General features: G+C 34.1%; 1 protein-coding gene across 2 annotated transcripts in view; it reads right to left on the bottom strand.

Annotated features, from left to right (window-relative positions):
- LOC113231160 (tyrosine-protein kinase Src42A) overlaps positions 1 to 22,842 on the bottom strand; it is an 89,468-nt gene that overhangs the window by 20,422 nt on the left and 46,204 nt on the right. For both annotated transcript variants that reach the window (XM_026465361.1, XM_026465362.1), the window contains exons 2-3: positions 18,142 to 18,263; positions 2,665 to 2,828 (exon numbers count right to left, since the gene is read on the bottom strand). In XM_026465361.1, the coding sequence (XP_026321146.1) occupies positions 2,665 to 2,828; positions 18,142 to 18,263 (286 nt within the window). The remainder of the gene's footprint in view (positions 1 to 2,664; positions 2,829 to 18,141; positions 18,264 to 22,842) is intronic.

The following is a 22,842-nucleotide window of genomic DNA, read 5'->3' as shown; positions in this document are numbered from 1 at the left end:
GAAGCGTAACTATAAAATTTAAAAAAAATCAAATAATGGCTGTAAAATACTACTAAACTCTCAATGTTATAGTTTCACGATAATTAGAATTACAAAGACTATTTAAAATGCAAGTCAAGTTTTTTTTCTGTGCAAATCATGTAAGCACTTTTAACTAATTACCGCTGGTGAGTCATACGTAAAGGCCACATAGTTACGAGCTCTGTTTCAATGAGGTTTTTCTGCCAAACACATTTTTCGCAGAACTGTCAAATTTAAAAAAAAATCTCTTAATCCCAACAAAGTTCTAAGAAATGAATAATATCATATCGTTCTGAATGTAGAGCAACACAAGTTTTGTTCAATTATGCATATACTACCTGTATATGTCATATTTAACGATATCTCGAGTGCAGGGAGCTCTCGTTGTGCTGTGTTGTGTCCAGGAGTTATTAATTTCGTAGCTTTAGTACTCATAGTACAGGGAATTATACTGATTGCATGCTCAGTATTATTATAATTATACAAATTATCACATTGCAAGTTAAAAACGTATGGTTTTAGGGATACTTTTTTATGAAACGTTCGATCGAACATCTTTTCCAAAGTTTGCAAAACACACTCTTATTTAGGCTGAAACGAACTTTGACTTCGACTAAGCATCCCCGTAGCATGGCTACGCATGATAGTCGCGACACGAGCGACAAAATTGAAATAAGCGCGCGCTATTGGCCATCTAAATTAGATCTGATTGAGACAGCCAACAGCGCGCGCTTGTTCCAATTATATAGCGCGTGTCGCGACTAACATGCGTAGCCATACTGCGGGGGCAGAAATGATGAACTAAGCAAGATTTTTGTATTGAGAAAATGAACTTACTAAGTTTAAGCAATAAACTTGAGTTTGCTTTGTAATTTCTTGCTCAAATTATGGCAAAGTGCGATTTTTAAACACAAAAAACGTGCTTAGCTCGCTAACTTTGCTTAGTCAAAGTTCGTTCCGCAAATCTTAGTATGGCAGAAAGAGGAACAGTGTGAAAAAGAGTGTTATGGTGTGAAAGATGATATAGTGGTTAGGATATAAAAGGGAATGCTTCGATGGTTTGGTTGGTAATATGAAAAAGTGGAATGTTAGTTGAATTACGGCAGAATTTTATAGAGCGAATGTTGATGGAAAGGCCGATCTCAGCGTACATATCTCAACCAGATTAAGGATGTCCTCAAACCCAGCCTACTTTTATAAAGATATATTATGAAGATTGATGCGAGTCAAAAAAGGGACAAGGATATGTCGGGAACACGACGTTGGTAGATTGGTGTGATGGTATGTTTGTAAAAAGCAGTGTAATAAAAAACTTAAAGTATTCATAATCTTCTTTTTAAATAATCTCAGTACAGAGTACTTAAAAGCCGATTTCAATAGTTCGTGGAATTACATCTATTTGCCTAGTTTTATTACAATCGGTTACCGGAAAGTGCGCGAAACCGGGTTCATCCCCTAGTTTGCCACCCTTAGAGGTGGAATATTTTCTTCAAATTGAAATGGGACCACTACTGAGGTATCTTTTTTCCAACAAAAAAAAAATCGAATTGAAAACCTCCTCCTTTTTTTGAAGTCGGTTAAAAAATCAGGTAGATGAATTGAAACCATAAATCAGTTATTTTATGTACAGTTTAAAGAACAAACAATGCTTTTACATAACTCTTGCTTAAAACCTAAATAAGTTAATGTTCTGCTTAAATATGATTATTTGCAAGACATTTTATGTACTTACACCGGAAGATGATAATTTGAATGCAAACAATAAATTTGTTAACGAGATTCACTACAATTAGTGAATTAGATTTATAAATTTACCATATTCAGTTACCTATAGTAACGCCATGTGATCTCCTGAAATGTCTCCTTGACATTGTATTATTCAATTCTTGTGTTCCGTAAAAAATAATTTACAAGAGTGTGTAATGAAAAATAAGGAATAAACGTCCGTTGCTTTGAATTTGTTATTTTCAACAATAGCCTTCACCTTCTTTTTTGCTATAGTGAAGAATCTCGCATATAAAACCTCACCTCATTATCAAACTAGTAGTCACTGCCGCGCTGAACTTTTTAGCCAAGCATCATTAGTAACCGTCGGAAATGAAGATGAGAAGCTTTATTGGCATGCCTCAGTTAGATTTGAATACGTTACTGTATAACAAGTGGCCTTATTGTTAAGTATTGACTTGTTGAAGGCAACCAAGCCATGTCAACGACCTAAGTTCCAGGTGAGTTTTAACAGTTTCTACTCGCTTTCGAAGGGCGCAATATAGACAGAAATACGCAGAACCATCAGTGCTTGAGCTGTGTCATGATCGTCTTATATTACGATAGTCAATAGTCTTATTAAGTAGAGATTAAAGCAGGTAATTTTTAGATTATTATAATACCCTGTCATTGGTTATTATTAATTATCCTTACCTATTTCTGCCGCCAAGCAGTAATGTGAGCATTATTGAGTTTTATTTTTGAAGGGTAAGAGTGCTGGTGAAATCACAGGCACAAGAGACTTGTCAACTTATGTCTCAGGATGACGGGTGCAATGGCAGTGCCCCTCAGTTATTTGCGATTTAAAGCTCTGAGTGGCAATGCAATTGTTATGGATAGGCATGTCGCTTGCTACCACACATACAAAGAGGTACTAACCTGTACACAAGGCTTGCTAAGCGAGACGCAGAGTCCGTCGGCGTCCTTGCTGTAATGCTCGACCAGTTCCTGAAGCGTACGGAAGGTGGTACGACGAGCGATGAAGAATCCCCCCTCGTCCAACTGTCTGATGCGGTAATGCTTCACCGTGTCGCCATCACGTACTGTTAACAAAAGATGAGAATCAATGTTTTATTCAATATAGTATTTTATTACCACTTTCTGAATGTCATTGAATACAAACGATTTTAGGAAGGCGTCGTTCCTTAGAGATGAGGTTTTAATGTGGCAATAGCATCTCTATTGTTAATCTACCGAGAAACGTAATCACATCTGGACGGGTATATTGTTCTTTATTACAATCTATTTGTCTTGCAAAGGGGCGTTTGTAAAGGCGTTATTTGTATTTGCCTCGTTTAATATAATAGCTGAAACTACATAGAAATATAAAATAATGCAGAACGCGGACACTACAAGAAGGAGCGGATTTAATGTACGCACGCGTCATAACACTAGACACTATTATTAAATTCAAATTGACAATGGCTCGTGCCGTGATCCGTTGACGCTCTAGCCGGAAATTTACATTTTCATAGTAGCTGAAACGGGTTTGTTTTCAGCTATTAACTTATATCGTCTTTTGTTGATTTATCTACTGTAATAAACAGTACTTGTACAGGATTTATATAGTACACCAATGAAACGTATGGATAATAGAAAGGTGTCCAAATACTAATTAAATGGTTTCATGATTTTTTTTCCCGTTTGTAATGTGTAATGTTTAGTTTTTACAATGGCAATTTTAGATAAGTCTCTTCTTGCATTAACCGTTTCATTGATCTTTGTGGGACACGTACATTCATTCATTACGGTTCACACCTACATAATTATATTAAAAGGGTTTCGGCAACGAAAATTCTCCATTAAACTTATAAACCTTTTAAACGAGCTTCTAGATCATTAAACATGAGTAAGCAACTGTAAACAGTGGTTCGGTTACTTCGTTAACAATGTTTGGTAACATGATAGATATTGCAAATATCGGGAAGTATGACACGTGATCTAAATAAACTCGAAACGGTATAGATGTTAGACTTGTATATATTGGTGTACGATAAAAAAATCGTTTACTACGATAATTTTATTTGAAATTTTATTACAGTCAGGATAAATAAAATAGATTGAAAATTGTTTTCATTGCGGTGGCTAGATAAGCCACCAATCATCTGGATGACTTTTTCGGGCATAAAAGATACCACAATAGAATACTGAAAGAGTAATAATAACTGTAGTGATTATCTATCCATCTGTGATAAGTGTTTTTTACAGTAAAATTTCTACGCTAGCAACAAAAACGTACATATATATTGGTAAAATGTACCATTTATTTTGCATGGACTATAGCATTTTGTAAACATGTTTAAAATGCCGTGGTAGCCTAATATTTTGACCTACCGTCTCTCAAGCAGAGGCTGTGTGCTCGGAAACCGTGTGAAGTCCCCCAACCCGCATTGGGCCAGCGCGTGGCGGATTATGGCCTAAACCCCCGTCGGAGAGGCGATCAATGTCCAGCAGTGGGACGTATAAATGGGTTGATGATGATGATAGCATTTTTTAAGGGTGCTGATGAAATTAGGCGGAGCGACAGTGCTGTCTCAGATCTTTCTGATTTGCTCTGAGCGACACTGCAACTGTTATGGGTAGGCGTGTCGCTTACCACCAGGCGCACGACTAAATAAAAAAAAGTCATCAGTAGAAACCTTTATCAACAAGTTGCTTTTTACATCCTGCTAATGTTATAATATTTGTGTGCTCAACTGTGACAAATCTCGTAATTGTCATGGGCGTTGAAAGTCATGCTTAAAGAATTAAGCGTTAATGAGGAAACGTGTTTGAAAATGGTTTTATCTCACGTTTTGGTTGTGTGACTTTGTTTAATTATCATTCAGTAAGTTGTAATAAAATAGATGGAATGAGCAGATGACGAAGATTTTGCAGTTCGTGCACGTAGAATCTGAATTACAATTTTAGTTAAAGCTACTATATATTTGTTAAAGTAAGGGTGTTTATGTAAAACTATAATATAAACTGATTACAACAGCCACAAAAAAAACTGCAATGCTGTCGATTACTTATAGGGATACTGTTTTGATTAATCTGATAGTACATTTCAAAATCTATGAATAAATAAATAAATAAACAAAATGTTATATTTACCAATGTCGTGTATTACTATTGAGGCCCGATTCGGGAAATAGTAAAATTGTACTGTCGTAATTAAAAATGGACTTCAAACTTAGTTGATTTTCAAAAACCTTGGTTTATTAAAATAATATATAATTCCTTCAACAAACAATGCGCACAAAAAGTATAAAGTAAGTAACATCTTATCTAATTAGGAATTGTATAAATTTACAATTGATGCGTTTGTTGGTATACGAATCGGAAATACCAGTTATTTTTATATCTTTATTATCATCGTCCGGTTGAAGTTAACTATGTTGATGAGTGATTTAAATTTCAAATCAGTTCCCGTCTTCATAAAATATGAATAAAAGGACCCATTCGATGAAATGTTGTCATGTACCTCGTGACGTTATGTGTATATTTACTTTACTGTACACGACACTTATTGGGGCGATGCAAAGAAATCTTATTATTATAACGTGCCCGCATCTATGGAATGCAAAATTGGAATATGTAACACCAAGGATTACTGCACAATAATCTGACCGTCAACTCTAGATATCGTCTCTTTCCCATTGACAAATCATTTATTGTAATTTTTAAATTGATTGAATGTATGTTTGTTGTGAAATGTTTGACCACCATGATTACTTTTGTGAAATTACTCCACAAGTTTGTTATAATTATTAATACTAAGATCAAACACTTAAAAAAAAACTAAGAAAACCTTCCATCCGGCTGGATTTGAACCGATAATCCATTATTATTTCGAGTATTACGAAGTAAGAGACAACTAAATATACGACAGGCTATTGTAAACTATATACATCGCAACATATTATTAGAGTTAGAGTTTATGTAAAAACAGATTCTTCATGTCTAATAATGATAAGAGGTCATGGTAGGCTAATGTAATGGTTTGACCTTCAGGCTCTCAAGCAGAGGCCGTGGGTTCGAATCCAGGTAAGCACCTCCGACTTTTCGGAATTTATGCGCGAACTTAAATTTGAAGATTATTATGAGCTTTTCAGTGAAGGAAAACATTTGATGAATTGAAGTGAAGTAATTATGATTAATACGTAGTGTAATTGTGTACTTCGGAAAATGATAAGTTGTCCCCAGAGTCATGGTCGTCCATTCGAATAATAATCAACGAATTTAATTTTATAAAGAATTTTTATACACAAAAGGGTTGAATACAATCTAATTCACCTCATATTCCACGACCATGAAAGTACCGACGCTTTAGTTCCGAGGTTCAAATTATTGCAGACATAAAGTAACCTTGCTGTTAGATTCTTAATTTCCTTTTACATGTCCGAATGTCGTACAATATATACTTCTGTGCCTTGGAAGTGAAATTGAACTCCAATTACAGTCAGTCACTCACGCCTCGCGCAATTTGATAAAGGCGATTTTTTGCAAACTAACATCCACTAAATTGAAGTACAAACTGATCTTTATATATTATGAATTTATGATTTATGAATAAAGATAATATGCTTGCCCGAACAGAGGCGTTTTGCTTGAAGAAATTATTGTATCATACATTGCGTAGGTCATCTGACGTCACTACAAGCGTATCTCCGACCGTATTGAATAATTTGATTATGTACCCAACCTTTTCAAGTATTATTCATATAAAAAGGTTAAATGTATTCTTACTCTCTTATTACCATTGCTACAATTGCCAAAAATATTTGTTACGTAGTCGGCTGAATATTGAATAATACTGACTTTTCATTAGCGCGCAGAAATTTTAATTGGCAGAAGTAAGGGCCTTTACGTGAGCATTCATAACAATAATATTTAATTAAATAATAATATAAGTTTAATGAATATTTCAGTGGTATTAACACCTCACGTGGGCGAGCACACAGACCGTAATGATTACTATGTGAAATTCAGTCGATACGGTCAATTTATTACGCAAAATGTTAGTAGATTCTACGAACAATATAAGTTTTCATTCATGCACTTTTATTTTTAGTGTTGCTCAGCGCAACAGAAGCTTGCTTGATCTTAACGCAGTTTTGCTGAGAGCCGAAAGCTTGGCTAATTTTTGTTCCTATTATTATGATATTATGTTATGTTGCATAGATTACTGTTAATAAGTGTTGGAACACACAGAAAAATATATTTGTTTATATTTGTGCCTTTGTAAGTACGTAATAATAATAAAAAATAAAAAAATTCTAAAACAGAAGAACATCGGATCTATGAGATGAAAGCGACAAATAATATGTTTGGTGACATCTAACCCGTCCAGAGTTGGTTAATTCTACTAAATATCTAACATTTCTATTTCGCTTCTAAATCGAAATAAGAATTATTTCCAAAGCTTCCTAAAAGGTGCTTTATTCTATACTTCCCTCCTTGTCATAAATACCGAACTACATTTGGTAACTTTCGAGATATTGGCAACTAAGGTTTTTTTTTCTTTGAAAAATGTCAATTACGCTGATTTTGTTTAACATTAAAACTGAAAATAAATAAGATATTAAAAACCGCCTACAGGGAGTTGAAGATTTGGTTTGGCTAATTCCAGATAATATATTAAGAACTTTCGCTAAAAAAGGTTGATTACGTTGGTTATGATAAGGGCAGTGTGGCTGTCCATATAATCAGTAGTATAATAAAAACGCAGTATTTCTGTTGTTCAACAACTTTTCAAATTTCATGCAGAAATCGATGAACAGATCATGCAACCTTGTAAAAACAATTATTCTTACTTACTTACTAAATACATTATCAATGTCAGATACACTAGCAATGTCTATTTTATGTGTACTGCGTCGTAAAATATGTCTCAAGTTATTAATATTACTTCAAATAAGTTTTTTTTTATAGTGTACTAACAGTTAGAGGTTACTGAGCCTATATTCTAGCCTATTACACAATGTGCAACCTTCGGATGAGTCGGTATGGAAGCTATTTACTCTATGTGCAGTTACGTTAATTTATATGTGGTAATTTTGCACGCTATTGTTCCTTACATGGTTTTATACGTTTTTTTTCAGACAAGTGTGCGGAGATAACGGCTATTAATATTACGAAAATGATTTACATATATTGTGGGTGGATATGAATAATGAACTTTAGATTGTGTTCAGTAAATGGAAAAAAAAATTCTTAATAGTCCGATTTTTTTTTCTTTCAAAATGTTGTAACTACGTTTATACCCCAAAAGACAATGTATAGAGTGCTTGAAAGAAGCTTCCCCGCACGACGTACCCTTTCCCTGTGTGTCTGGCGCACCCTGGGCAACAATCATCGAGTACCTTACGCCGATTGGCAAACTCTTTCGCCACGATAAGTATTTTAGTGTAAGCCATGGAAACGATTTTTTTTAATATATAATAGACACACGCTTGGCCACAATCTCACTTGAAGTTAAGCGATGATGTGACGCCTAAAAATGCCTTGAATAGACCCAAATTATACTTTTCGGGAGATACTGATGCCGTAAAGCATTCCATTCCTTTGCCGATAAGAAGAAGTGAGGTTTTCGAAGACAAAATAAACTTTCTTAACAATGAAATTAGTAACCAACCTTGAAATCCTTTTACCACGATGGCAAGTATTATAAGTGTATGCCATCGATGAAATACTGCCGACCACTAACTAAAAAACGGCTAAGTGACAAATGGTCGAATATCCGTTTTAAATAGCAAAAAATAGAGCACAAATTATCTTTTAAAAACAGTTAAAATTAGTTAACGTGTTCGACTTATCGGGACTTACCCTAACGATGCATAGTTGAATATATTAGGGGTTAAAGTATGAAATTGCCGTTTTATTGCAATAGGTTCTTTGAATTTTCATAGAATCTTCATGGTTTGAGGTTTTCGAATGAAACTTTTTTCAAATGGTTTCTGTGATTTTTTTTTTTAATTTGAAACATTTGAATATCGACTTTCAATTGTTTTTGTTATTCAATTTAGACAAGAAAGATGGATACTGCGAAAATTCGAGTGATTTTTGAATACGAGTTCCGACGCGGAACTAACGCGGCAGAAACAGCCCGAAATATCAATGCTGCGTTTGGAGAGGGGTCTACTAATGAACGCACCGTGCGATTTTGGCTTAAACGCTTTCGTGATGGAAATTTCGACTTAAAGAACGAGTCACGAGGAAGACCGCCCACACAGGTGAATAACGATGAATTAAGAGAGATAGTGGAAGCCGATCCTAGTCAAACTACCCAGGAATTAGCGGCATGGTTTAACGTTACCTTACCCACAATATTGACTCACTTGCGTCAAATCAATAAAATAAAAAAATACGAAAAATGGGTGCCTCATGATTTGACTGATCTGCAGAAAGAAACGCGTGTTGAAACTTGTGTTGCCTTGTTGAACCGGTACAGAAATGAAGGAATATTGGATCGAATTGTAACATGTGATGAAAAGTGGATTCTTTATGATAACCGGAAAAGAAAAATGCAATGGCTGACCCCAGGTCAAATGCCACAACAGTGTCCTAAAGCAAAACTTACCAATAAAAAGGTAATGGTAACTGTTTGGTGGTCTCAGCATGGTGTTATTCACTATAGTTTTCTCCGATCTGGTCAAGCAATAACGGCACATGTCTATTGTGCCGAACTCCGAACCATGTTGACAAAACTAGCAGTAAAACAGCCCCGACTCATGAATCGATCTTCACCATTATTGCTCCACGACAACGCGAGACCTCACACAGCACGAGAAACCATTTTGACCCTTCAGGAACTGCAGTTAGAAACCATTCGTCATCCTCCGTATTCACCAGACCTTGCTCCAACGGATTACCATTTTTTTCGTGATTTGGACAATTATCTACGTGACAAGAAGTTTTCTTCCCAGGAGGCAGTACAAAATGCTTTCACACAGTTTGTGCAGTCTAGATCGTCGGAGTTCTATCGCAAAGGCATTAATAACCTTCCCATTAGATGGCAGCAATGTATAGATAATAATGGCAACTATTTTGATTAAATAAATTTGTTAAAAATTTAAAAAATAAACAATTTAGATTTTCAGTACAAATCGGCAATTTCATACTTTAACCCCTATTATCTCAATAAAATATTTTGTTACTTATACCAGCGTTCTAGTTAGCGGACGTTAGAATATATTAAAAGCATTTATTCTTTATTACAGATCCATAGACAACCTAGCCGAAATTTTAAGTTAGGAAAAGACAAAAAAGATTTATATGATGAGGCAGATTGCTGTCTTTCAGTCTTTTAAGCAAATTTTGAGTAAGCATACGGTAATGGATTGTTTTGATTATGAACAGATAATATTGACGTGACGTCACTAAATTTCCAGTGAATTCATTTCATGTTAACAAATGTAATGCTCTAATAGATAACGCTGATCACATTTTAAATGCACTTAAACATAATTAATTACAAAATAATTGTGAAACATCAAAGTTGCCTAATGTTGGTAACAGATGAATTCAACAAATCTTTATGTATTTTCAAATAACTCTCCATTGAAAGATTTAAAATTGTTGTAGGACCGAAAAAATTTTTGAAACGTGAGGACATCGATGTCTCAGAGTATAATTTGTAATTAAAATAACGAAGAACTGAGGAAACAACAAGTGCTCTACATTGTTAATTTATTATTACACAAGACACTATAATCATTCAAACGCATACAGCTTGCGTAATTCAATCCAAGTGGTTGCATTTTTTATAAATGAGATTCTTCGTATACCTACACAAGCCAGTTTTCCTTATTACCTTCTGTATCTGTACCGGATCTTAGGGATGTAGGACCGGATTATTGAAATATACATATCGCACGGCTAATACAATGCCTAGTGTATAACTCAAAAAGTATTTTTTTCAGAATCGATGAATTACTCACTTCCCGTGAAAGATTATTAAAATGTATGTATAGGTTAAAGTTTATTACAGACATCTAAACAATTTCCAGCTTGCCAAACATACCTGATTAAAAGGAAAAAATAATTTCATACTTTTGAGTAAGGTCTATTTTGATCAGAATTAGCTCACATAAAGTTTGTCTGATTTTAAGTTAAATAGATGACTGTTGTAATTATTAATACAAAAATCGAACACTGTCGAAAAAATTCTTTGATCCGGCCGGATTCGAACCGACGTCTTCTAGCAAACAAATGCAAAGATCAACAAACAAGCATATGGAAATTTAAGTTGCAACAGTATTGTAATAGCAGAGCGATGTATGAAGCTAATTTTCACCTCGACTTAATTTATTATTAAATAAATTTTCACCGCTACGATGAGATAATTAATTTCACATGAAATCATCAACTCAAAAACAGTATTGTCTTTCTGTAAATATTTTGGGGACCGGTATCAATAAGCAAACTTGTATTACTGTTAGCTGCGTATAAGTATTACTGTCAGCTGAGTATAATATAATCTTTAACAACCCTATGACGATTGAGGTTGTGAGGTATAGAAGCCTTAGATTTGTTCCCACGGGCCAACTTAGAAAAACACAACCGGTTCAGACAGGATACACGTCTCGAGACGCCCCGGACTATTGAGTCTGGTGTTAGGTGTGCTGGGTTCGTCGTAGAGTCCTATACCTCTACTATGGGTTTATGCAATTTGTTGTACTAATCATTTATGGGATCGCTAGAGCGACATCAACACTGTAATATAACTTAAGTAGCTAGAGTAATTTTTTACTAATGCCATTAATAAAATAATCCATATACATATTACACCAAACCACTGGACGTAATACCTACTTCTATAAATTGATTGAGTGAACATCACGGAATTGTGCCTCTGATTGTAAGGAAAAGCACGTTTAAATATTTTCCGCAAATGCTTTGCAAGGATAACGATATTTTATATAGGTACAGTACGCCGTTATCGAACGCATAGGTTTTCGCGATTGTTACACTTTTTTCAGATCTAAATAGCTTGTATTTGTTTTTTTTTTTTCAAACAAACTAACGTTTCCTGTAAGGGTCCCGAAAAGTTTGTTTGAAAACACAAATATACGAGATTTAACTACGTAAAAATAGTTTCATTTCCAGTAAGCAATTATATTTATCGCCTATACGATTTCTTTTAGACTCCTGTAGGGCTACCACAACAGGGCGCGACTTGCGCAAGAGCGACATAAAGCGGGAGATCGCTGTGCGACAACAGCGGTATCTCGCGCGTTATGTCGCTCTCGCGCAAGTCGCGCCCTGTCGTGCTAGCTCTACAGGTAGCTGCTCCCTACAACCACCTTCTTAGTTAAGACTAACATTTTCATTGATGGATGGATGGATGAAATGGACCTGAGTCCCTTTCGAGGGAGTTCGATTAACGGTAAGAACAATTCGGGTTAACAAACATTTCTAAATTTGTGATGATACTCTTAGTAAAGGAAAATCTCTAATTTGAGACCAGGTATATTGGTGTTATTGTCTAGCATATTATTCAAATTAATATATTATCTACTTGGCCCATCTTCGGTCTCGAACTTCTTCGCAAAAATTTAAATTAAGGTTTATGATTAAAAAGTATGGTAAGTATGAAATAATTCTTTTTTTTCCAACTATTATAGTTTACAGACAGATGGTTGAACGAAAGGAACCTCCCAGCACGACGTCCCATACCTTTCCTGTAGGTTTTAGTAGCAGTACTGCCACCAAGCAGTAATGTTAGCATTACTGTGTTCTGGTTTTGAAGGGTAAGGGTGCTGGTGAAATTACAGGCACATGGAACTTGTCAACTTATGTCTCAGGGTGACGGCCCTCAGATCTTTGCGATTTAAAGAGCTGAGTGGCACTGCAACTGTTATGGACAGGCATGTAGATTACCATCAGGCGCACGACTTGTTCGTCCCGTCACTTGATATTATAAAAAAAAATCTAGCGCACCCTGAGCTACAATTGGTGAGAACGTTTCGCCGATCGGTAAATTCTTTCACCACGATGGGAATAAAAAGATGATTTACAATGATATTTAAGACAGCTACCCTGGCTGAGCGTTCTACTTTCGGTTTTATGTTTTCTTAAAAACCTAGAGGTATCCGCAATTGAGATTTTAATAGCCATTATTAACTTTCTTCAACTTAAGACGACTCGCATTCCACAATAACTGAATTCCAAAAATACACAGCGAAAATGAGTGGGTAATTTGCAGGCTAGTTTTCTCTGCCTAATTTCGGTGGCAATTTTTATTATATAAGCATTCGAGTACATTATTAAATATAATGTACTCGGGTATAATAATAAAAATTATTTCTTGATAATATTCTACAATACCTACATATATAATAAAAATTGCCACCGAAATTAGGCAGAGAAAACTAGCCTGAAAATAACCCGAGTTATTTTTGTTTTAAATCGTGATTCGTGGTAATGTTCTTGAAAATGTATTGTGTTAATTGCCGTACGAATTAGTTTGATGATGATATTGCTAAAGAAAAATACTCGGAAGTTTATAGGAACTATCTAGTTCTAACAAATATCACATGATAAATACTTTCGTCATTAATCTAAATAAATAAACGTCTCCAAATGTCTTTAATCATCAAACCATATACGTTATACTACCACCACCGGACACGGGCCTTCTCTAATGGGAGGGTTTAGAAACTTAACTCGGAAAGCTTGCTCAATGAGGGTTAAGGACTTCATAGGTCTTCAAGGACACCCTATAGATGTCCTCCAAGATGCAGGTTATACATGTCAATGTTCACCGCCAAAGCGAGCAATACTTTTGTAAACTTAACTGCGCAGGATTCGAAAAGACTAGGTGGTGCAGGTGGGAATCGAACCCAGGCGTTGTAATGAAACAACAAGAATGCTCCAATTAAGCTATTACTGCATCATATATGTATTAGTTATAGTTAGTCACTCGTAAGTTATGTGTTGCTTTTATTTGGCTTGAGTAAATTTATACACATTGCAATCAAAATATCGACTAATACTAATTAGCTCTGTGTTACTTTTACTTGAGTAAATTTTTACACACATTGCAATTAAAATATCGTCCAATACTAATTGGTATAGTTATTAATTCGCTCCGCTAAAATTAAATAAAACTTCTTAAGGATTATTACCCTTTAATTTACCGCCCTTAGAGGTAGAACATTTTCTTCATTATATGTGACCAATAGTGACGTACCTTCTTTCCAACAGAAAAATGGTTATCAAAATCGGTTCACAAATGCCGGAGTAATCGCATTACACATACACACACAAAAAAATACAGAGAACCTCCTCCTTTTTCGAAGTGGGTTAAAAAGAGCGGGTGATCTTTAATAGTCGATACTACTTCAGCTCGAATTAAAATTTTTTCCGTACTAATTGGGTTCATTTTGTTTGTGTCGAGCGGCAGCGGCAGGGACGCTGACTTTATTTCAGAATTTATTTTTTTACAAACGAAATTAAACCTATTCGAAAAATGTATATTGTATAGTATACGTGTTTTATTCAGTTCAGTTGATAAAAAAAGTATTGGTATATGTAAAGTATCTATAGAATACTGTGGTTTTCTGGTAAAATTTAGGTAGGTAAAAAAGGTAAGTAAAGTTTGTGTTTCTTTTTTCAATAGTGAATATTTTTAGGAATCTCGTTTTCACATCGTGTAGTAATCAGAGTGTATCGTCAATTTTAATATACATTTTTCCCAAAGTAATTGATTCACTGATATGCGGAATCAACCAAAGCCGTTTGAGGTTGTACTTATAGACTCACAGCTGAACAGATTATTCATCAAACATAACTAAGAACCTTCCAGATTATATAAGCCTTCAAATAAAAAAAAACCGATTTTGAGATCAGTCCATCCAGATAATACAGACAGATACACAGTCATAGGCTTCATAATTTTTTCGTCGGGAGTATAAAATTTAAGTAAATCAATGTGAAAAGTGATTAAAGAAAGAAGGTTTTTTTCTAGGTACGTGTGAGTAAACATTTTGCATTTACATAAAGAATAAAAAGTAAATAAATTTTATGTGTTTTTAGAAGAAAGAAAGGATAGCCTGTACAAATTCTGAAGAAAAAAAATTCACAGTAAAAATAAAGTTGTACACGCGTATTGTTCTACAGAGCCAAGGTGAGTACTTGCAACACTATAGGACCCTATTGATTTCATATGTATTACACAATACGTATGAATCATATCGTTATCAGAGTACGATAGGAGTACAAAACAAACGCTCGTAAAAATGTTTGAAACGTTTGATTGTTTTGATACTAGTAAGAATTATTAATGAATGGATGTTAAAACGTATACAGGGTTATTTTTAAAATACTTACAACCTGGCAGGACAATATTACTAAAATCATATACAACATATCGACTCATCCGAAGAACAGAGTTCGATGTGATTATATAGCGAAAAGAGAATAAGTACGTTACGAGAATAATTTCGTTATTCAAACTAAGGCCTATGTAAAGGTGTTTTGAGAATTCATATATCTTATTTCGTTTCGGAAATATAAAACAGAACAACGGTCGAACAGACATCCACAGCGAAGAAGAACGAACGAAATGTACTATGTCCTGAGAACAAGTAGTCTTGCACATAGATCTTTGTTCTACGGATGAGCCGACATTTTTTCCAAGAATTTTAATAATTCAACAGATTTCAGAAAATAGATCGCTCTAAATGGTAATAATAGATTTTAAGACTTCCGTGGTTATTCACTAAATGATTATCACTAGTATCAGGTTTCTTACCACGGTATGTTGTACGGGTTGGCCAGCCGGTCAACCCGTGACCATGGAGCGTGCAACCGTTCCGAAATATCGGGAAAATAAAAAGAAGTCATACCGTGGTAAGAAGCCTGATACTAGTGGTAATCATTTGGTAATAACTCTGTGCAGGACACAGGTGGGAGTCGTCGCATAGGACCCTTGCACGTTTGAACTTATTCTACCAAATTTAGATCTAAAAAGTGTCAGACAGTAGAACAAAAACTTGAAGATTATTTTTGGTAAATTTATTATGTTTTGTAAAGTCATGGAACATAAGTTATTGTTTATGATCTTATATATTATACAGTCCTGCGTGGTTGTCAGTATTTTAAAATAACACTGTGTAGTTAGAAAAAAGTTTTCAAATAAAAAATCAACAGTATCTACTAGTGTCGTCAGAAGTGATTCAAGAAAGTATTTCAGGGTAATTGTGATTGCTGTTCACGCTTAGCATTAGTCTCAAAAACATCTGATTAAAAAGGATCATTTTTTTAAATTAGCATGTAAAGCGATCCAGTTACAGTTGCCTACAAATATTTTATTTAAATCGGAACTTAAAAAATATTCAATACAATTAGCATTATATAATAATAATAATAAATAACGCACACACTCAACATAACTCACGAGAGGAATAAATGTGGACCATACAAATATTTCTCCCGGCCCGGGAATCGAACCTGGGACCTCTGCGTGGTAATCGTTCACTCACGGAGGCAGTTAGCATTGGAAGTGATCAAGGAACGTAACTTCTAGTGAATGCTTCTCTAACTTACACTTGTCAAAAAATCTTCTATTTAAAAAGGATTATGAAAAACATTCAATTGAATTAGTATAATATGATGTGATGTGATTGAATAAAGTATTTCTAGGCAAGTGTGATTGTTGCTCACGCTTACACTTACCTAAACATTCCATTTAACAATGGGACATAATTAATTTTTATTAAAAAAAGGAAACCGACTTCAAGCTTTGCTTGTATGTAAGTACTCGTACAAACTGAAACTAAAAAGTTAACAATCAGTTACCGGAAAGTGCCCGAAACCGGATTCATTCCCTAGTTTGCCACCCTTAGAGGTGGAAAACTTTTTTTAAATTTTAATGGGACCAATACTGAGGTACGTTCTTTCCAACAAAAAAAATCATCAAAATCGATTTATAAATCCGGAGTAATCGCGTAACATACACACAAAAAAAGAAATACAGTCGAATTGAGAACCTACATCTTTTTTCGAAATCGGTTAGAAATTAAAATCAATTAGTATGAGAAATTTGTAATTCAATGATGAGAAGCGATCGAAGAAAATATTAATTTACTAAGCAAATAAATATGAGTAGAAATTTTGTATTATAAAGGCACTACTTCTTCGGATCTAAGTCGTGTATACTCGTATTTGTTGCGTTGCGTTGACTTTACAGGTCCCACGGTCACGATTGTTTTCTTTGACAAAGTTTCATTTCGAACGTGTAGCAATCATGAAATCCTTATAATATACAAAAAGGACTTTTTCACATCATAAGTGATGGCAGAAAGTGTTTCTAGGCAATATAAATAATAATCTGAAATTTAAAACGGAACTTTAAACATATTTAAGTAACAATATCGTATTAAGTGTATGTTGATATTCCATATCAGTCACTGTGTCTGTCGAGATAAGATAGATAATCAAAAAATAATAAAAAATCAAATACACGTTAATCTGAAGTGTTTTAAAGAACGGAATGTTTATCCGAATAAAACTCTTTTTATACTATTCATTATGCAATAATAACAAACAACAAATCCTATAATATAATAACAAATCCTATAAAGTAGATATAGGAATTATAATTTTTATTACTGGACATATTTTTTTGCGATGCTTTGTATACGATTTTGTTTTATATAAATTATTGTTTCTACTAGTGACGATTTCTTGGTTGGAACCGTGTCTTTGATATCGAACATCTCTTAAAATCGATATTGATTTAACACAAAATCAATAAATACCAAAACCCATATGTGAGTTTGACGTAACGACGAGACGCAAGAGTCTCGCAGACTCAAGTCTTGTTCTTGCTCTAATCTTGCGGGGTCGGTCTTGGTCTTAATTTTGTAAAAAAAGCAAGAACGGGACTAAGACTGCAAGACCAAGAACGAACGGCAACACTAATGACGATCATTCATCTTTTGACAATGACAACATGAAATAAACGATCCTATTATAGTCTTATTCATATTACATAACATTTTAAGCTCGTGGTCAGCCTTTCAACTTCCAAATTTATCACCATCTCAATCAACAACCTGTAAAAGAGTCAGGCCTAGGTACGGATCCCCATAATGACCTGGAAATGGTGACGATCTCGGTGGCTCGGCACTGACACTAGGTTATGTGGTACATGAACATTCCGGGTATGACTTAAACCGATTCTGATGAAATGCCCTAATTCGGTTCTTGTCTGGAAGTTTTGAGTAATGCCCTTGGAGGCTTGGTTATGTTGATGTTCGTAGTACAAGGAGTTACCTACTTTAAGTCCTGGTGGTAATTATTATCTACGGTAATATTAAGGTAATTTCAGCTTTATATTTTTCTGATATAATAAATTCAACTAACCAGATAGCGAGAAATCATTGTGACGACTCTCGGAGTCCCTGATAAGGAAGGCTCCATGTTCATTCTCAGGCAGGAGCAATTTCTTCTCAGCCTCAATCCGCTTGATCTTACGGAAGTACCATCTGAAACAAATAAAAGAATAAGTTACATAACAAGTATTTATGCAAGGTCACAAATAGATTAATAATAATCTCAGCACAGAGTACTAAAAAAACCGACCTCAAAAGTACGTGGAATTACATCTATTTGCCAAGTTTTATTGAAATCGTTTACCGGAAAGTGCGCAAACCTGGATTCATCCCCTAGTTCGCCACTATACGGAACTTGACACAGGAAATAATAAAAATCGGTTCTCACTGCTCAAAGTATATTGAGAGAGCTCCTTATAATAAAATTTATAAAAATGAATCTTCATACGTGAACAGCCACCCTTAGAGGTGGATGATTTTCTTCAAAATGAAATGGGACCACTATGGAGGTACCCTCTTTCCAACAAAAAAGAATCATGGAAATCGGTCTTTTAGTACTCTGTACTGAGATTATTTTAAAATAAACGTTTTTGCACTTTAGTGTTCAAATTCTTGTTTACTAATAAAATACATAATTATTAATGCTGTAAAGGGCTTGTAATTGAGCCTTTGCATTGAGTTTTAAAAAATATGTTAATGTAATTTGTTTAAAATTAATTTGTGTAAAAAAATTCATATTACACATTTTTCGTCAAAATTGCATCCAAATATCGTGTACGAATCCTGAAGCTATTAAGATTGATTATTTTGGAGATGTCTACCACTAGTTACGTTTGTCAATTCCGAACCTAACAGGATTTTAATACAGTCATGGTTTACGATACCATACTATTTACTGTAATTTGAGCTATGATATACTTGGAACAAAATAAGTGTTGTATGATATGGTTATGTTCTATCTAAAGGCTAATAGGGTTGCCATTCCTCAGACTGCAAGTCATTTTTCGCTAAATATTGCCAATTGTAATAATTTTTTCACTTCAGTGTCTTCGTGTACCGTCCTTCCATGTCACGCTCAGCAATTCGACAAGATTTATGCAAACAAAATACGTATTAACACAAAGGTTGAAATTATTTCAGCTCGTCACAATACTTGTTTTTGAAGCGAATAATTACACAAATAAGTCGAACAAGGGTAGCCAAGTACATTTTAAACTTATTTTTTTAACTCCGAAGCCTTGTCCTTTTGAGGTACAAATGCTGTTGAACTTTATATACAGCACTATCGTGCCAAATCAAAACATGCCAGTCACAAGTGCTTAGTAATAACATATTTCAAAGAATTTTTCTCATGTTGTTAAAGTATAACAAATTTATTAGTTTTTCACTGGAAATATCTTTTTTTGCGAGGTACATTCAAAAAAAAGTTCTTAAAAATAGAAATAGAAAATATTTATTGCAAAGCCACACAAAAATATACCGAAAGAAGGGATATAAAAAAAACAAAATAAAGAAAAAAAGAAAAAAACAACGAATCAAACATTTAAAATTTGTAATAAAACATTTTTAAATACAAACGTGTGTGCGGTTGTAGCGTATGCAAAATAATTTATTCAGTTAATGCCACAGTCGAGATTACGCTTTGGCGCTGATTTAAATTGTAAGTTAATTATGTTTTTTGTGTTTATAAGCAGGGATTTGGATTTTCAAAATACATATCAGCGTATTTAGGAAATGAAACTATTTTTCCGGATTTAAATCGCGTATATTTGTTTTTTCAAACAAACCCACGTTTCGGGCCCTTTACAGTCAGTCAACCGTGACCATGGGACCTGTAAAGGGCCCGAAACGTCGGTTTGTTTGAAAAAACAAATATACGCGATTTAAATCCGGAAAAATAGTTTCATTTCTTAAGTGTAACAATCGCGAAAACCTAAGAACTCCATATATCAGTGTATTGTTTAACACGATAGCAGCACGCGGTAATAAAAAAAATATAACGACTAATGGTTCGCGGAAAGCGAATTTGAATTTTGTGCACATAATTAAGTTACTACATACGCACAATACATAGATAATTAAATTCACGGAAAAAGCTTGCGAAGATCTTTTTCCTGTCAAAAAATCTATAGTTCAAAAAAGCGTATCTAGAAATGCCTACTAGTAAGATCTGTTGCATTCATAACAGAACAAGTCGTTGCAAGACAGGTGACTCAGAGGCTACGAATGAGCGATTTTGTATTCAACAAGCGTAATGCAAGAGATTCTTGTACTATAGTCGCTTGTGGGAAATGAATCATTTATTGACACCTATAGGTATAACTGTTACACGTTCAATGTTGGCCAAAATATTAAAAGGCTATGTACAAAAAAAAAAAGTAAGATCTACGACTTAGTTTACCAAAGTGGTTCCTAACGCCCCAGTGGGCGCTAAAGAGTCCTAAGGGGGCCTTGGAAGCAGTTGGAGGGCGTTGAAGCTAGCCAGGTGGTGCTATCGCATTTCAAAAAAAAATCTGGCTTATCTATATAAACTACACTACAATTTTTTTCCTTGTGATTGTTTGTGGTAAATTAATATAAAAAAATACGTGTTTTCAATTATATCCTATGGTGGTGGAATTGTTGAATTCGTTGAATTTTTTTTGTTGTGCTTAAGCGGGCGGTGAGCCAAAAAGTTTGGGAATCCATGATCTACGAAAAACTTTTTAGCAAAAATTACAGTTGGTCTATTCTTTACGTCATTTATTTATTGAAACTTTTTGCACAATGTAATAATGTACAATTGGAGGAGTTCATGCCACAAGGCATTCATTGCCATTATTGGGCTAAACATAAAAAAAAACAATAGACTGTTGCTTCAATGAAAATAATAAGAACAAAATACCATAAGCCAAAATTTTATAGTTAATTTATATGATATAATTTAATGCGACATAAACATATTTAACATATATATATAATAAACACACATGTATATAAATATTTATAATACATAGTATATAATGTACCCACAGCCATATTAAGTAGTTTTGATCTTGAAGATTGTCAAAAAGATGATTTGCAACATGCGCTTGAAAGATGATTTGGTTCCAAAGACGCATTGTGTGAACAGCGAAAGACTTACACAAAAGTGGAATAAAAGACCAAATATCCACAAATGTGCGTAACTAAGAAATGAAAATCGTAGGTACATGGTGCATGGTGCGAACCGTCGAACTCTCAATTTTCAATCTCACAGCTCTTTTATTTTGCTATTCTACTCTTGTAGTAATTTACAACTGAGTATTCCAACTGACAAGTAATTACGATAGCTATTGTCATTCCATAAATAACAACAGATCATACTTGCGATCACGAGTCCAATAAAGAAAAACTTAGTCAACGCTGAACATTATTGTCGGTGCGGTAATTAGCATTTAGTAAACTAACCTTAACGACCTTTCGAAATAAAATATTTTTTATATACATGCTTAAATAAATAAGGCTGAACAATAAGAATATTTCAGAATTATGGACGTAATATTTATTATTTGTTATACTATTGACATCCTAAGACTCCGCAAACTACAATGGAAAAACCGCTAAACGCCCAATGTATAAAAAAAAACAACTCGATTTACTATACAAACCGCTGTCGCTAAAACTCACACAATCATATGTTAAACACTATGAAATCTTGATAATGATTGGTCGGAGTTTCTAACTTAAAAAGATGTAACAAATAGGAAATGAAACTATTTTTCCGGATTTAAATCGCGTATATTTGTTGACAATCGTGACCATGGGACCTGTAAAGGGCCCGAACCGTCGGTTTGTTTGAAAAAACAAATATACGCGATTTAAATTCGGAAAAATAGTTTCTTTTCCTATGTGTAACAATCGCGAAAACCTAAGAACAAGATGTAACAAATTCTGGACTCTTAATATAAACTTAGAACTCGATACTCTTAATATAATTTAAACTTTACCCAGTTGGCACTCGTGACTCGCCCTCTAAGCCCTTGTACTGCATTTATTGTTATTTCGTGTATGCAAGTATGCCTCAAACTCAAATAACCTTTATTTTATACGTAATCAAATTACACATGAATCGTCACATTGATTAAACTCTACTCTCTTTGTAAATAAACATTTGTATACATTTATCAGTTTATCACTTAACAATATTTATTACAAATATGATAGATCAAGACAATCTGGAAGAGATAAACGGGTCACTCACTACCATGGATTTTGTCATGTGAACCTTAGTGTCAATTTTGGATGAAAACGTGTTTTTGTATATACTCTAAGGTGATGTACAATATATAAAGCTAAACTTGAATGTCATATATTCATTATAATGTACACGAGGCGTTTACGTGATCATAGGAATGATATTGCCCGAGTCTAAATCACTTCGTATAATATGTTACGTACATTTTGATGTACTTGGGGCCTTTAATACGTTTCTGTACCATGTAATATATTATCGTAGGCATCATTACTAACACCAGCAGTACTTACTTTATCACTGTTTTATCACAACTAAAAAAAGAAGAACAATGATTATACTAACTCTACAACATGGAAATGATTAAGAATTCATTAGGTACGAAGTCGGTGAATCGTACAAAAAAGCACTTATTGCAATTAACTACAGCAATGTAAGATTCACTATAATTACATTATTTAATTACATTACATTATATAACACCCTTCGATACTTGTCAAAAATAATAAATTTACTAAA

This window comes from Hyposmocoma kahamanoa, unplaced genomic scaffold, assembly GCF_003589595.1.
Source record: "Hyposmocoma kahamanoa isolate Upper Pololo Valley unplaced genomic scaffold, ASM358959v1 64, whole genome shotgun sequence".
Lineage (NCBI taxonomy): Eukaryota > Metazoa > Arthropoda > Insecta > Lepidoptera > Cosmopterigidae > Hyposmocoma > Hyposmocoma kahamanoa.
This window is presented reverse-complemented; position numbering and strand designations above follow the sequence as displayed.